The sequence below is a fragment of the Protomyctophum parallelum genome, assembly GCF_964188405.1.
Source record: "Protomyctophum parallelum genome assembly, chromosome: 11".
Lineage (NCBI taxonomy): Eukaryota > Metazoa > Chordata > Actinopteri > Myctophiformes > Myctophidae > Protomyctophum > Protomyctophum parallelum.
In genome coordinates, this window is record NC_139707.1 from 27,222,391 (window position 1) to 27,238,832 (window position 16,442).

Below are 16,442 nucleotides of genomic sequence, written 5' to 3' on the forward strand. Positions count from 1 at the left end.
AATAGTTTTCATTAAGCAAATGAACAGTATTGTTGTACAATACTGGTACTTATACACAAATTAATTTACAGGCCAATGCACTAGATTATGGCCTGTCAAGTTTTCCCAGGAAGTATAATCAGGGTAAATAATGTCCTATACATGCCATTAATGTAATGTTTCAAGAAGCACAGTGATGTTAAATTGCAACAACTACCTCATGCTATGACAATATAACTGCATCTAATTTTACTTTTAACACTTAAGACTAGGGATGCACGATATAATCGGTAGCATAATCGGAATCGGCCAATACAAATGCCATATCGGTATCAGAATGGTCTCAAAATAATACAGATTATTATTATATCAAGGTCCATTAGTTATTCAGCATTTGAGCCACTGACCACCATTTGATGAGATTTAGCCTCTCAGACCCAAGACTTTGAATATTTTGTTGTCGGATAAGACTTGTTTCCAATGCTGTATTGATGTGGTACCATTAGGAGAGATAACAGGCAAACGATCAAAAATAACAATTGTTCTACATGCTCTGGCCAATTGTTCTTCTTGTAAACCACTGATCTAGATCACAATTTCTTTCTATTTTTGCAGTGATCATCAAAGTCAGACCCAATATTAGAATTTTCCTTTGCAGAACATTGGTGGCTTCTGCCGGTTGGAGGCATCAATCACATGATATCAGTCTCTCTCAAACATGGTAAAGCTTAATTTATACTGTCACACGATTGTGTAGCTTGCAGAAAACATCGGTTAGTTTAGCCAAGTGACTTATGCAATGCAGTTTAAACTGAGCTTTATTTACCCATGTCCTCCGTCTTGATGTGCCCGTCCATCTCCATAGAATAAATAAATGTCACTTATCCACAACGTGGTTGAATGAGTGAGCAGACAGCACTTACACAATAAAGACTATTTTGAATATTGTAATGTAAGCATGTATTTATTTTTCAAATCAATGGCACTGGCAATAATCACAAATACTAAATCATAAATCTGATTAACAAATACAATTAAACATGATGAAATTGAACATGAGGTCACTTCTTATTTTGTTTTTCCAATGACTGCTTGATGTTTTTCTTGTGTCCTTTGAGGACCTTCTAATGTGGAATGCTGTGGTCACTCGTCACCAAAATGTTTTGGATGGATTTGCTTTATAAAGACCATAATCTTCTTTCCTGAAGAATGCTAACTCTGTTTCCTTTGCTGTAACAAAACCAAACACAAAAACAGTGCAGTTAAAATGAGGCTTCTCAGCAAGGTAAACTCAAAGTGTTATCAATATAACTCAAAGCACATTGTATTAATTGAAAAGCCTGTTTACACAAATAGCATACATTTTCAGCAAGTATAAATACAATTATGTTTTTAAATACAGATGTGACAGAATTGTATTATATAAATGATACCTTAGGTTAAAGTAAATTCATGTTTAAAGTACGGAATGAAGGTCATATATAATCGGAGCAAATATCGTGTACGAGCGTTGCTCTGTAGAGGGAAGTCTGGACCAATCTGGTGGAGCTGTTGCCCCTGTGACCAGACTATGGATACACGGTTGAAGTTGTATGGATGGATGGATATTTTACTGGTGGATGTTCTGGGGGAACTGGGTTTTCCACACAACACCTGCATGTGGATTAAAAGCTTCCTGTCTGGTCGCAGTCAGAGGGTGAGAGTGGGACAGCACATGTCTACGTCCCTCAGCCTCAGTACCGGCTCCCCACAGGGCTGTGTGCTGAGTCCGCTGCTCTACACCCTCTACACACACCAATGCACCCCCGCCCACCGCAGCAACACCATGGTGAAGTTCGCGGATGACACCACAGTAGTAGGGCTCATCTCCAAGGGAGATGAGTCAGCCTACAGGGATGAGGTGGTGCAGCTGACGGACTGGTGCAGAGAGAACAACCTGCTCTTGAACACATCCAAGACCCAGGAGCTGGTCATAGACTACAGGAGGAAGAAAACAGTCATTCCACCCCTGTTCATTAATGGGGACTGTGTGGAGAGGGTGTCCTCTTGCCGGTTTCTGGGAGTCCACATGGAGGAGGGCTTGACCTGGAGCACGAACACCTCTGAGCTGCTGAAGAAAGCCCAGCAGAGGCTCTACTTCCTGAGGGTGCTCAGGGGGAACAACATCACACAGAGACTGCTGGTGTCCTTCTATCGGTGCTCCATAGAGAGCATACTAACGTACTGCATATGTGTGTGGTACACCAGCTGTACAGTGGCGCAGAGGAAAAAGCTCCAGGGGGTCATAAATACGGCACAGAAGATCGTTGGCTGCCCTCTCCCCACACTGGAAGAACTACACAGAGACCGCTGTCATAAAAAAACTCTGAACATTATAAAAGACACTTCCCACCCCGCTCACTCACTGTTTGAACTGTTGCCATCAGGCAGACGGTATAGAGTGATCAAGTCCAAGACCAACAGATTCAGTAACAGTTTCTATCCCACAGCGGTAGTTGCACTAAATGCTGCTAAAAAATGATCTGTTGCTGCGACACTTTTTAGTTTCTATTATCTATTATCTATTACCTTCTATTACTATTTATTATCTTAAGTACAATAAGGGTTTGTTGTACAAAGCTACACAGCTGTACACAGCTGAAAATGACATGCTTGTGCATTAGGGCTGCTGGGGTTGTGCAATAACAAGAAGTCATGTGTTTTTGTTTTATCTTGTACAGTATGTTTTGTGATATGATGCACTGATTGGTTGGCACTTTTAATTTCGTTGTACACGTTGCAATGACAAATAAAGATCTATCTATCTATCTATTTTAGGTACAGCAAAGAAGAAAATTTAATTTTGTAAAACAAGTAATGGTAATGATGAACATAAAGGCAACATAGATGAGCATAACTAACAGATAATCACTTCAGCACCTGTCCCAGTAGGCTGAAAGAACAGCCTGGCAAATGCAGTTCTACTCCACCCCTCGCCAATATTGCATGACTCCAATTCAGACTTGAGGCCGATTTTAAAAACGCCTTCTAAATCCTGAGTTTTCGGATTATTATTTGTTTCCATGTTGCTATGGCAACATCGAATGTGACATACCAGTAGTCGCTTTCCTGGTTTTAAATATATAACAATGTATACGCTTCCCAGCTCTTAATGGGTTAATGAGTCGCTCTCGAGGATTGTAAATTGTGAAGCCACATAAATTGCAGACAAAGCTAGTTTGCAAACTGAGGGGGCTGTACCCGTACCGCCTCTACCGAGTGCTGTTCAGATGCGTACTGTTGCACCTCTAGTTTTTGCCCCCTGTATCCAACATAGGCTTGGTTGCATCAACCAGAGCCATCTTTATTTGTAGCCATTGTGTGCATTTAAATGAGGTAGGCTCGTACCAACACCAGCAGCTCTGAGGGTAAGACCATCTTGCAGAATAAGCTTGTCATCATCTTCCAAGCTCATCACTAGCTCGTTCGTCTGCACACAGAACAGAAATATAGTTCCAAGTAAGATTCTTTTTTAACAGGAGTCAAAATTATTAATTATTTTAGTAACCAAATATAATATAGTGTATTGAGACTGATAACTACACTACAGTAACAGTCCTCTATTCAATTAGATTCATTTTACAATTTAGGCATTTTAATCATTTTAAACTGTGCCTTCAAAAGACACACACATCCCTGATCTGACAGCGTATATACCTTGGCTCCATGTGCTTGGTGGATAATCTTCATAGTGTCTGAAAAGGAAGAAAGAAATCAGACAAACAGAATCATGATCAAGGTAGGCCATTTAAAGAAATAAGTTCCATGTACCTTGTTGTACCTCCTTGTTACAACACAGTTGCAACAAGTATTTAACGCTACTGCATAGTGCATTACTGATTTTACTGTGCAACAACATCACATTCTTAAAATTAAATATACTTTGAACATTCAGTACTGTCCAAGTCAAGGACAACCCAGCTAAGAGGTCTACTGTGTGTACTGTGGATACAGACTAAATATCTTGCAGCACAGTGGGAAACTGGGAACATAACTGTAGAAAGGAGAAATCAGTGATAAAATAGCCGCACAATTTTTTAAAAATCTACTAAAAAATAAGAAAGAAAGAAGGCTTTGCTATGAACCTCCAAGAGGAACATTCTGGTGTCTTATAGAGAGCCACTGCTTGAATTCAAACACCACTTGTTGCAGATAGCAGATCTCTATCAAACCAGGCAGCAGGCCATTTAAAGTAGAACTAATTATAATTAATATTTCAGCCAATAAGAACTTACCATAACCAAATTTCTTGAATGGCAGTGGAAGCCCTGCTCTTGTAGAAATATCTGGAAGAATGCAAGTAAATTATTTGTGATTTGCTACAACCTAGTGGAAGAAGTGGTGGAAGTACTCAAGTAGTAATGCCACAATGTAGAAATATTGTGATGTTCTTCAGGGTATGCCTTAGCTCTGGTCCATAGCCAATGCTTCTAGCAGAATCATAGAAGCATTGGCTATGGACCAGAGCTTTTAACAGCACAACATTTGCCTCTGAGATGTAGTCAATGTATTGCTATATTGAAGTTCAGAACATATACCCACAAAAAAGGGGAAAGAAGACAAAAAGCGGCCCAGGCCGTAGCGTAACGGTCTGGGCACCGGACTGGTGATCCAGTCGCGGTGTGCCGCGGGTTCGACTCCCGGACCCGACACGGCCTTTACCGCATGTCATCCCCCCATCTCTCTCCCGTTTCCTGTCAGCCTACTGTCTGTCCCTTAAAAAATCAATAAAGGCGTAAGCCACAAAAAAATATCTAAAAAAAAAAAAAAAAAGAAAAGAGAAGACAAAAAGCCACAACAGGAGCCCTCTTACAAGGTTTATTTGACTATGCATGCACCTCAAAAGGCCTTTAAAACTAGGCTCCAGACTTCCCAAAACAAAGTGGTCAGGCTCCTACTTAGCCTCACCACCCGAACCCACCTCACTCCTGCCCACTTTGACAGGCTGGAATGGCTTAGGGTCGACGACAGAGTACAGCATCTTGCAATGGGTCTGGTCCACAAGATTCGATACACCACCAAGATACCCATGTACCTGTCTAGATACTTCCTTAATGTTAACGAAGTCCACACCCACAACACCAGAGGGAGTGCAACGAACCATGTACAACCCAGATTCGGCACAAACAAGGGACTAAATTATTTTCGCTCCTATGCCGCCATGAATGAGTGAACATAAGAGTTCGAACAGGAGGAACGACCGTGAATACCCTGTTGCAGTGCATTTCAATGACCTTAAACATGACATCTCTACTCTCCGCTTCATTGGTATAGAACTATAGAACAAGTCAAACTTCCAAGAAGAGGTGGTAACCACGATGCCCTTTTAAAACAACGTGAGGCCTACTGGATCCACACTCTACAAACCTTACACCCCAAAGGGCTTAATGATGAACTAGAATGTTATGCTATAGAAAATGTTGATCTGAACTTCTTGTCCAGCCGGTACTATAGGCACTTTAGGTGCAATGTGCAATTATTTTCCTTATTCTTTTCCACTCTTTCGGACAGAGTAGGATCTTACATTTGACATGTATTTGCTTATTTTACTGTATGTCTTCCTTACCACCGTATGTTGTATGGCATGACATTTATGTATAATTCTTTTTTTCCCCCCTGTATTATTGTAAACTGTTATTTTCAATGATATATGAGGAATGTTTACAGAAACACTGCACCTTCAAGTCACGTGACAAGGTTCTTCACAGCTGTTATCTGTTTGGATAAATTACATGCATTTTGATTGGTTGTTCACACTTCCTGAAATGTATTTAGTGACAATGTCAGCTCATTCTTGAATTAAGCCTGAGGAAGGTCGCAAGACCGAAACGTTGCTTAATTAATAAAATTGCTCTGAACTAGCAAGTGGCAGTGTGCGGATGTCCCTTCTTCCACAGCTCCTATGCCACCAAAATGTGGAATGCCCAACCAACAGTCATTAAGACATGCAAATCCCTTGACTCCTTCAAAACCGCTCTCAAGGGGCACCTACGGACAGCTGCAATTCGAAACTGGCCCCCGTAAAATCTGAATCCCACCCCCCATGTATTGAGTTTGTACTTGAAATGTACTGTAATTCTGCAAACTGTTAATAAATATTTCAATCAATCTGCAGGAATGTTAAAAGATAAGTAAGTAATTTTAACAATATTCCAAATAGGGCTTATAAGTGGTTGTATGTTGGTCCCAATTCCCAACAAGAGTACCTTCCTTAGCCTGGTTAATAAACCAGACTAATATCGCACGGATCCGCGGGATATTAGTCTGGGGAGGCTCAGCTTGGATTTAATTTCCAGGGAAACATTTTCTCTTTGACGCAATTGGTCAGAGCTACTGTCAGTCAAAGGTCTCAAGCATTGAACGTCACTGTACCAAAGCCCGCCCATATTGCATACCGTGTCCCTATTGGGCGCACACGTTCTCGTGTGTAGAAAATGGGCATACAATTGAGCCTCTCCAGACCGAAATCCGCCGGTAGGCAATTTTTTTTTGCCAACGGCTGATTCGGTCTGGTTTATTAACCAGGCTATACCTTCCTAGCCCTCCAAGCAGAACACAATGGTACTGAAGTTTCTGACTTTTTTTAAAGATATTTTTTTTGCGGCTTACGCCTTTTATTGATTTTTTGAAGGGACAGACAGTAGGCTGACAGGAAACGGGAGAGAGATGGGGGGATGACATGCAGTAAAGGCCGTGTCGGGTCCGGGAGTCGAACCCGCGGCACACTGCGACTGGATTACCAGTCCGGTGCCCAGACCGTTACGCTACGGCCTGGGCCAGTTTCTGACTTTTTGACGACACAGACCATGGGGTCCTGTTCCAGCAGTACCATGCCACCTGGTACGCGGACATACATAAAACATAAACAACGTGTTTACGGCCTGTCTGTGCTCTTTGACGACTTTTTTTCGCGTGAGGGAATCTGTGAAGTATAAGTATACCTATACATGCCGCTGCGAATATCTCCTGTGGCGCGGAAGCCGTTAAGTATTTTTAATCTTTGTTTGACCGATTTGGTCGCTTTGATTCTTCTCTTCCTTCCTTGTTTATTGACACCTCATTGTACCGCCTATCTGGCTAGCTAGTGGCGCTATAGCTATGACAGAGCAGATCAGAGGCAGGGACGTAGCCGCACAAGCCAACCGCACACCGGGAGGCAGTACAATAAACGGTAAACAAACAAGAAGAATCAAAGCGACCAAATCGGTCAAACATAGATTAAAAATAATTAACGGCTTCCGCGCCACAGGAGATATTCGCAGCGGGATGTATAGGTACTTATAGTTCACGAATTCAGAATAACTCAAACAAAAAAAGGCGTCAAACGCCGCAGATACGATCTTAGCGAGCATATTTATGTCTGCGTTCCAAAATTCCCATGCGAAAATATAGTTATGAACAGGGACCCTACATAACTCATCAGAATTTTAGAAAAGCTTTATGGAGGGTTCCGAGAGGGGCTAAGTACCTTCCTAGAAATGTAGTGGAGTCAAAAGTACAATATTTAGTAACACTAGATTTTTTCATGTAATGGGATGATTCATCCCATTATATATAGTGTTGCAAATTGCGGCTAAATATTTAGGTTGTATTCCGTTTGTACAGAACTCAATTATACTGTAGCTCAATTACACTGCTTGTTGTGGATCTGTGCCTTCTACACTTGTAAACTGTAGCCTACTCACCTTCCCTCACAAGCTGTATGAACTCCTCCACTCTCTGGTCTAAATTCACATCACGGAACACAACTGGTTTGAAGTTTCTGTGCTCGAAAGATCTGACCAGGCGCACAGTGACTATAACTTCACCATCCATGGTCTTAAATGTGACAAACCCTAAACACTGCTCTGCGGATAATGTAAAACCACACAACAGATATTATGCTATGCAATGCAACCCTGGCGTAAGAAAGTTAGCCTCATGTGGGTTTTGGGGAAACTATTGTTTACAAATACTTCCGGGGTTTAATCAGACATGAGCAAACAATCGTGCATCGATGGTTTCTCCCTCAAATCCGATGTGTCGATGGTCGAGCACATCGATGATTAGCAGAGCAGACCCATGATATGTTGAATAACAAATTAATTTGTTTGTCGCGGACGTTTTGAATGAACTGTTTGCATTGTGTTAATCTACGGGCAAGTGTCAACGTAACAAACTTCAGGACAGTTGTATACACACACACACACACACACACACACACACACACACGCGCGCGCACGCACGCACACACACACACACACACACACACACACACACACACACACACACACACACACACACACACACACACACACACACAGGCGTTTATTCACACTTGTTGTAAATCATTGATAGAAAATCACGTTTTGTATTACTATTTGTGCATTTAATTATGGTTCCGTTAAACACAAGTATTTAGGCCAATCCAGTCCTCGTTTCATTCGGCGGGAGTGGGGGGGGGGGGGGGGGGGCTGGGGGCGCGCCATCCCCCTGGAGCACCCTGGCCTAATCTCGCGTCACCAGGCTTTCCACCTCGGAGGAAAACCCTGGCCTGAAGTCCCCATGGAGGGCCCCGGACGCCACTTTGAAACCCACTGATCAAAAGATCATCAGACACATGATGATACGTGTGACTCGACTCGGAGTCGGAGTGACCCCTTACCCCAATTGCGTTATAGTAACCTAGTAACCTATAACGTTCCATATTCTACATTATGATTGGCTGCAGTCATCACGCCAACTAATGAAAGGTCTAATGTGATGTCAATCCTAAAAGAGGACCAATGAGGGGCGACCAGGGGCGTATCTCTAATGTACTGCTGCGCTGAATTTCCCTTTCAGTGGTCTCAGTCTTTTGAATAGTGGACGAAGTCGCTTAAGAATCTGTTATCATCATGGCTGACACTAAGGTATGAATAGAACCCATTATTATATTTTTACATCATATTATATTCAGACATCGGTGTGGGCATCGCTTAATATAGCAACAAAAGACTATGAAATATACCAGCAAACCGCTATCTGGCTCCACTCGCAGGGTGATAGTTTGATAGACAGGCCCGGTTGTGTCCTCTGGTGAACTGCAAAAAAAATGTGCATTGTTTCCCTGACAAGTAAAGATCAGTGTGCTGTCTGCTGTGCATCATTGCACAATGCACAGTTGTATTTGAACGTCGACTTTGAACGTCGAATGTCGATGTATACGCATTGGCTTATTTCGGGTTCCTTTCCTCAGTTTCCTGCATCTGATAATTCTGATTCATACGGTATTTTATTTTAGGGTGTGGTGGGACTTCAATGAACTCTGGAATGTGTGCACTATCTTGATTCCTTAGCCTATAATATATGGTATATGTATGGTTGTGTTTTCAGGTGAAAACAACTTGAACCCAAACGCCACGCCACCCTGCCGTGCGGGCTGCATAATGCCTTTATGGATTTTCAGTCAGCCTCCATTACATAATACATAGCGGCATATGTTCACACTTCCCAGTAATATCCACGTGTTTGTGCAATTTATGGTCTCTGCCCCTCTTATCCAGAGATTGCATTTATTTGTAGAGCTAGCAGATTAGGGGTTGTTGCATGTCATAGGATTGTTCATTGTTGCAATTTCCTAACACACATTGCAACATTCTGGCCTGGATCTTTTTTATTATTATTATTTCATTCGCATTCTTGCCTGGCAGAGTCCTATATTATTATTATTATTATTATTATTATTATTATTATTATTATTAGTAGTAGTAGTAGTAGTAGTAGTAGTAGTAGTAGTATAGTAGTATTGTAGTAGTATTAGTATTACACATGGGCTCAATTTAGTCCTCCCCCAGGGCCAAATTGTATCATGTCATATTTCAGTTAGTTAGTTAGTTAGTTAGTTAGTTAGTTAGTTAGTTAGTTAGTAGTTGCTACTTTACTCTTCTGGTTATAGGCCTACATGTTATACACGTGACATGTCCCAGTAATTACACTAATTACAAAGTGCCTCCATAGTCCCTACTTGTAGACAACTAGCATTGTGGTACTAACTAGGGATGTTAATAGTTAATCTTTAATCGATTCATCGCCGTTAAGAAATTTGTCAATTAAATGTAACAATTAATTAATCGTAATTAATTGAAAAGTCTGTGCAGGTTCTATCATTGGGTGGTTTTCTGTGAATGTAATGCTGTCTGTGTGCGAGTGAGGCATGGAGGAACGCACATACAAAGATGCCATTGCCTGGCGCTGTATCGTCAATGGTCAAAAATGTATTTGATTAAGGAATATAATACGCCCATAATCGATTTTTATGTTGGACAAATCTGAAGATTAAGATTTTTTTTACAAAAACGCCGCTTATCAACCCGGTTAATCGATCGATAAGCTTAACTATCAATTAATCAATTAATGCATTAATCGATAATTACCATTCCTATAGTACTAACACAACAATGAAAACTAAGATGGCAGTGTGGTGCCTTTCACTCCTGCCTTTAACCCACTCTATACATTATTTTCAGAATTAATTAATTTTATTCAAATAACTTCTCTCTAGCCCAGTTGGCACAGTTCAGCACCACCAGCAAGGTTTTGTTCTGAAAAGAGGTTCAACTGAATCAGTAGGCTCATTGTGGCATGTATTGGCATTTGGCAGACCATCTGCTCCTTTTCATCAGCAATATATTCTACTACAAGACTGAAGAACCACCCCCCACACAAAGAATGGAATTCTTCTAGGTCAGGGGTGTCTAAAAGTAGATCACAAAGGCTGTGCAGGTAGATCACATGACATGCCCCTAAAGGATATTTGATTTAAATATAAAAACAAATTTTGGCATCTGCCACTTGAATTAAGTTGACTTGATTGATTGACTTACATAAAAAGGGCCTGTCAGCTCAAACCCATAATGCAATACTTTGTTTTCAAGAGTGTTGCTGTGCACAAATGTCGATAGATTACAAATGAAATACAAAAAACTCTAGGCCTACATATTCCATTTCACCCCTTTCCCATTCCAAGTGCATTTGTCTTAAATGTAATGCCAGCGCCGCTATTCCAAAGCCATTTTCAGCAATGGTATTATAATGTTTTCATTGGATAGATCTTCTTGAGCTGGTCATTTTGAAAGTAGCTCTCAAGTCAAAAACTGTGGGCACCCCTGTTCTAGGTCATACAGTCAGAGACTCAAAGTAAGACACTAGCCAGAGCAGTGTAGTAGTCACACCCAGAACAAAGTTCAGCTTTTGGAGTTGGAACCATGCAGGTATCATTGCCTATATTAAAAAAAAAGAAAAAAAGTGCCAAGCTTCCTTTGAACTCTGTTGTTTGCAGTTGTGTCATCGTTGCATGTTTAGACTGCCCTGTTGCTGGTCTATGTACACATTAAATACACAATGACGTAATCATATTTACATATTCAGACATATTTTGACATAATCTTAATCTTATGGTTATGGATTCCTTTGAAGGCTAAATTCGACGCAGCAGCCAATGAGGTGAAGCAGCTGAAATCCAAGCCAGCAGACGAGGAGATGCTGAGGGTCTATTCCCTATTCAAACAAGGCACTGTGGGAGATGTTAACACTGGTACTGTTGACACACACTCAAATTTCCATTCGTTAAATTGTTAATACATGGTTGCATGCATTTAACTGATATGATGCTGGTCTCCAGTGGTAATCAAACCAGGGACAATGGGACCGATTCACTATGCTGTTTACACCCATATTTTGGGTGTAAAGGAATTTTCAAAACTTCCCATGTTAGTATACATGTATGACATACAGCAAGCTTTGGCCCCATGTAAGTCTGCATCCGAGCAGATTTGAGAAAGACAAAAATGAAAAATTCCTTTACACCCAAAATATGGGTGTAAACAGCTTAGTGAATATAGAAATATGCTTCTCCGCCATCTGAAGTCTTCAAGAAGCTATTTGCAGTAATAGTGTCATTAACAAAGCCTAATGATTTCCACCTACAGTATATGTTTCAGCCATAGGATTCTTAAATGATGTACATGAGTCACGACTAGCTCTTAACAACAGCAGCAGGAGGCATCTGGTACTTTACAACGTTGACTCATTTGTCTGTTTCGTCTCTGAAGCTCGTCCTGGGATGCTGGATTTCACTGGAAAGGCCAAGTGGGATGCATGGGAGAAACAGAAAGGTACGTCTGTGTTCCTGCCAGGTGGAAGAAGTACTCACATGTTTTACTTGTGTAAAAGCATGTGAGAATTTAGAGTATAGACGCAGCTGCACGACATGAGACTAATAAATTAGAGCGACAGAGAGAGAGAGGAGTGTGTGTGTGTGTGTGTGTGTGTGTGTGTGTGTGTGTGTGTGTGTGCGTCAATTTAACAAAGGTGCAGTCGATCAGAAATCAGCAGAGTGATCGACGTTTGTGCTACTCTCTGCCGAATTGAAGTGGACTCGTTCCCAGACCTTTTTTTCTCTCCCTGGAAATAAAAACGTCTGGGTTTCCGAGGCTAGTCCCAGTGTGACTTAGCCTGGTTAATAAACCAGACCGAATCAGCCGTTGGCAAAAAGAAATTTGCCTGCCGGCGGATTACGGTCTGGAGAGTCTCAATTGTACGCCCATTTCCTACACCAGAGAAATGGGGCGGCCAATCGGGACACGGTATGCAATATGGGCGGGCTTTGGTACAGTGACTTTCAATGCTTGAGACCTTTGACTGACAGTAGCTCTGACCAATTGCGTCAAAGAGAAAATGTTTCAACCCGCCCCCCTGGAAATGAAATCCAAGCTGAGCCTCCCCAGACTAATATCCCGCGGTCCGTGCGATATTAGTCTGGTTTATTAACCAGGCTAAGTGTGACTGCCGCTATTGCACTCTACTGCCCTGATCTCTGATCCTGTAGCCAGACACCTGACTCATTTGTAGGGGTGCACGATTATGAAATTATGACCCAGACCCTGTCTGTCTGTCTGCGCTCAGCTCCCCAGAACAGCACTGTCCATGGTTCTGAATTCCATATAGTCCACACCTGTCATCTGATTGCCATCGGTCACAGGTGGCTGCAGTGACAATGACACACAATAATACCATAATCCTGGGCACAAAAGTACACAATTATCAATCTCAATAAATACATTTAGGGAAGTCTTAGCCACTGAGCTGGCAGAGGCTCAGTGGCCTTTTGGTTAGATTGCCCGCCTTGAGATTGGGAGTATGGAGTTTAACCCCCGGCCGAATCATACCAAGACTATAAACATGGAACCCAGTGGCTGCCTGCTTGGCACTCAGCATCAAGGGAACCTCAGGACCCAGTGGTTCCCAAGGCAAGGCATTGTTACTTGTAATACCGGTATTTGTGTTATGTGTAATATTGTCATTAATAAAATCAATAACAATCTATATTACATATAGTTGGTGCTCCTTACATTTAAGGTGGTGCAAAATCTTCAACTTTTTGAACCACCACTACCAAGTTAATTATGAGCCCTGAGTGGCAGCAGAAGAATGCCAAATTATGGATTGGATATATAATATATTATGTCATAATTTGACAATGTCGGACCCCCCCAGCCACAAATGGCTAATTAGACACCAGCTGCTGTGGAACCACAAATTAGTCAAAAGTTGGGTAGAGAATGATTGCGTGAAATAATTGATAACATCCCTCATTACAAAAACCTCCTGCAGAGCCACTGTAGCGCCTAACTTTCTCTCTCTTGGTTATTCTGTAAGGCCACATTCATTTCATGTATAAATTGGCATAATAGGTACCTTTGTCCAGTTGTCCACCTACTAAAGATCATAGAATCTGCCCACTCCTGTTTTTCAAAGCGTTGCCTCTCACATGACGTGAACAGCAGCTGTACATCTAATTTTAAACTCTTAATCGTTGTTCATAAATTGTATCTTTCTTTAATGCCTTTTTTTTCTTCTTTTCTTTTTTTCAAAGGAAAGAGCCAAGAAGACGCCATGATTGAGTACATCGCACTGGTGGAAGAGCTGAAGGGAAAATATTGATTTTAATGTTCTACATTGTAAAATCCTGAGTGTTAATATAACAAATGGACCCATACAGGTCCACTTATTGGTTCGATTTGTATTTTGTACACATTCTGAGTTAAATTAACACTCAGGGTTTTATATAGTGCATAGTCATGACCTGCCCATGCATGGGCTGTGTAAGACATGTTGGTAGTGACCACCACTGTGAATGCCTTAATACAATGTTGTAAATTGGAGTGTGCCCTTTTCTACAGTACATACAATGCCTAGTAGGACTGTCAGTGTCCCATGGAGATTTTAAGGGACAAAAAGCTAACCGTGGACAGCCAGAATACCGTCCTCTACCACAGCCTCAAACATCATACTGTATCGTGTTTTCAACTGGTTGTACAGTCGAAGAAATCCTGTAATATGACATATAAAGCCAGACTTGTCAATAAACTGTTGATGCTATGGGTTCCTTTCCTTTTGTATTTCATTCAAGTTTGCACACACTTGTTGGCAGTTGATAACTGTAACTGTAACATTGCGCATTGCAAATGATTAGCAGTGGGGAAATGTACAATTTGTAGTATTGTACTTCCTGGATCAGATCTAATTCTTGCTCTATAGGTCTAGGAAAGGGCTTATAATGTTGGCCACATTTTCTTCATTGGATCAATAAATGTCTAGCTAGCTTTCTAGACTATATTCACAAGACAGTGAATATTTGTTATTTGTACTTTTCTATGCATTGTTATTGACATTATGTTTAACTCCCATTGTGTTGACGCAGGCAGAGCAAACTAACATACGGTACTCTTGTTTTTGGTTAATTTCATATTGTTTTGTTTCCTGCTATTCCTAGGCTATATTCTTCTGAACACTGCAGGTGTGGGTGTGACCATAACAGTTGTGTTTTCGGAAGTTTATGACAGAGATTACAGACAAGAACAGATTCAATAGGAATAGAACATGCATTTCGTATCATTGTGGACAGATGTCAGTCTATCTGATAAAGTAGTTGATGGTCATCAAATCAAGGGTATCAATTATGATTATGTATGTACAGATTAGATAATTCATAAGCTTAATAATTCAGTAAGCTTTTTATGGGCGTTATATGGGTCATTATTAGATGTATTCACATTCCATCTGACTTGGTTAAAGTACTAATTTTCAAACGTTTTGGACCCCCATTTGATTCAAGTTTTATCTCTGTAAAATCCTCAGTGTTCATTTCTGAGAGTATGGATTTTTGGGCCATAAACTTTACAGTTCTGCTGGGAACCCCCTGGAACACAGACCCCATGGTCTGGGGACCCCCATGCAGGGGCCCTTGAGGTGGTTCCCGAATTCACAGCCAAACTTGTTAATATAGCATCAAAAATCTGTTTACCACTTTCACCCCAAATACATTAGGAAACAATTTAAAAACGGTCCCTGGCACAAAATTAGGCCTACAGATCAGGGACGGGGTCGCATATTAATTTGGGGGAACTTGACATGAAAACTATAGGGATCTAAACTATTTCTGGTACCGCTCTCGTTACCTTGGTGACTAGGCTACTATACTGCATGCCGAGTAGACTGACTGTTTATACTGCTGCTGTCTGCTGAATGCATGTGATAGGCCTACAGCCCCCTCTCACCCATTTGGACCCGGACCGAGAGGAAAGGGCTTGACAAGTTGGTTCTCTTCGGAGAAGAGCCTCCATTGTCCGGAGGAGATGATTGTTAATTAATCATATAGACTTATGACATACAACTTTCACTGAACTTTTGACTTAATATTTGAGCACGTCGCCTGGGTCGCAATCTAGCCCATAGGCCTGGAACGGTTGCGCAGAGAGAAACGATTCTGGGTTTGGAAAAGTGTGTGTGTGCGTGTGTGTGTGTGAGAGAGAGAGAGAGAGCAATAATACAGTAGTGTTCTCATTAGACCTACAGTACAGACACGACGAAAGCACATATTTGTGCTTCATGTTTCTGTTTTATTTTCCTCTTCTTTCATCATAATCATAACTTTTTGTAATAAAACACAAACAACTCACACACAAACATGTTATGGTTAAACATCAATCAATAATATGATCTGGAGTACTGACTCACTAAATAACAACAAACAAGGAGTGCACTATCACTATCATGTTTTTGCAATAGAGGATTTTAAAATGGGCAGCAAAGGGTTCTTTCATTCACAGATTCTTTAGCTTATCATTCACCTGCTTTGGTCCTATGAATATGTACTGTATATTGTATGTTGCTGCTGTTAGGTTAGCCCAGGACAGACCACAAGCTCATAGAAGCTATAGACTTAATCGATAAGCCCTTTTGTCTTATCCTTTTATTGTATAGAGTGCCGAGATATCTTCAGTCATTGCTCCATTGATTCGAAATTTCTATTCCAAAATGTTCTCCTCATTGACTTACTTTGCATGGTGAAACATCTCTCAAAGTCACTATTTTAGAAGATAAAGTAATGCAAACAAAGCAGA

At 41.1% G+C, this 16,442-nt stretch overlaps 2 protein-coding genes across 2 annotated transcripts; one reads left to right on the forward strand and one right to left on the reverse strand.

Annotated features, from left to right (window-relative positions):
• Positions 1 to 97: 97 nt before the first annotated feature.
• Positions 98 to 7,951, reverse strand: cUnh2orf76 (chromosome Un C2orf76 homolog). The gene is made up of 6 exons (XM_083777164.1): positions 7,704 to 7,951; positions 4,254 to 4,304; positions 3,676 to 3,713; positions 3,367 to 3,448; positions 869 to 1,209; positions 98 to 240 (listed from the first exon to the last, which is right to left on the reverse strand). Exons 1-5 carry the CDS (start codon positions 7,831 to 7,833, stop codon positions 1,130 to 1,132), a joined length of 381 nt encoding a protein of 126 aa, XP_083633290.1. The 5' UTR covers positions 7,834 to 7,951; the 3' UTR covers positions 98 to 240; positions 869 to 1,129.
• Positions 7,952 to 8,789: 838 nt separating this feature from the next.
• On the forward strand, positions 8,790 to 14,418 carry dbi (diazepam binding inhibitor (GABA receptor modulator, acyl-CoA binding protein)). Its single transcript, XM_083775958.1, has 4 exons — positions 8,790 to 8,909; positions 11,455 to 11,572; positions 12,090 to 12,152; positions 13,913 to 14,418. Exons 1-4 carry the CDS (start codon positions 8,895 to 8,897, stop codon positions 13,978 to 13,980), a joined length of 264 nt encoding a protein of 87 aa, XP_083632084.1. The 5' UTR covers positions 8,790 to 8,894; the 3' UTR covers positions 13,981 to 14,418.
• The last annotated feature ends 2,024 nt before the right edge of the window (positions 14,419 to 16,442 follow it).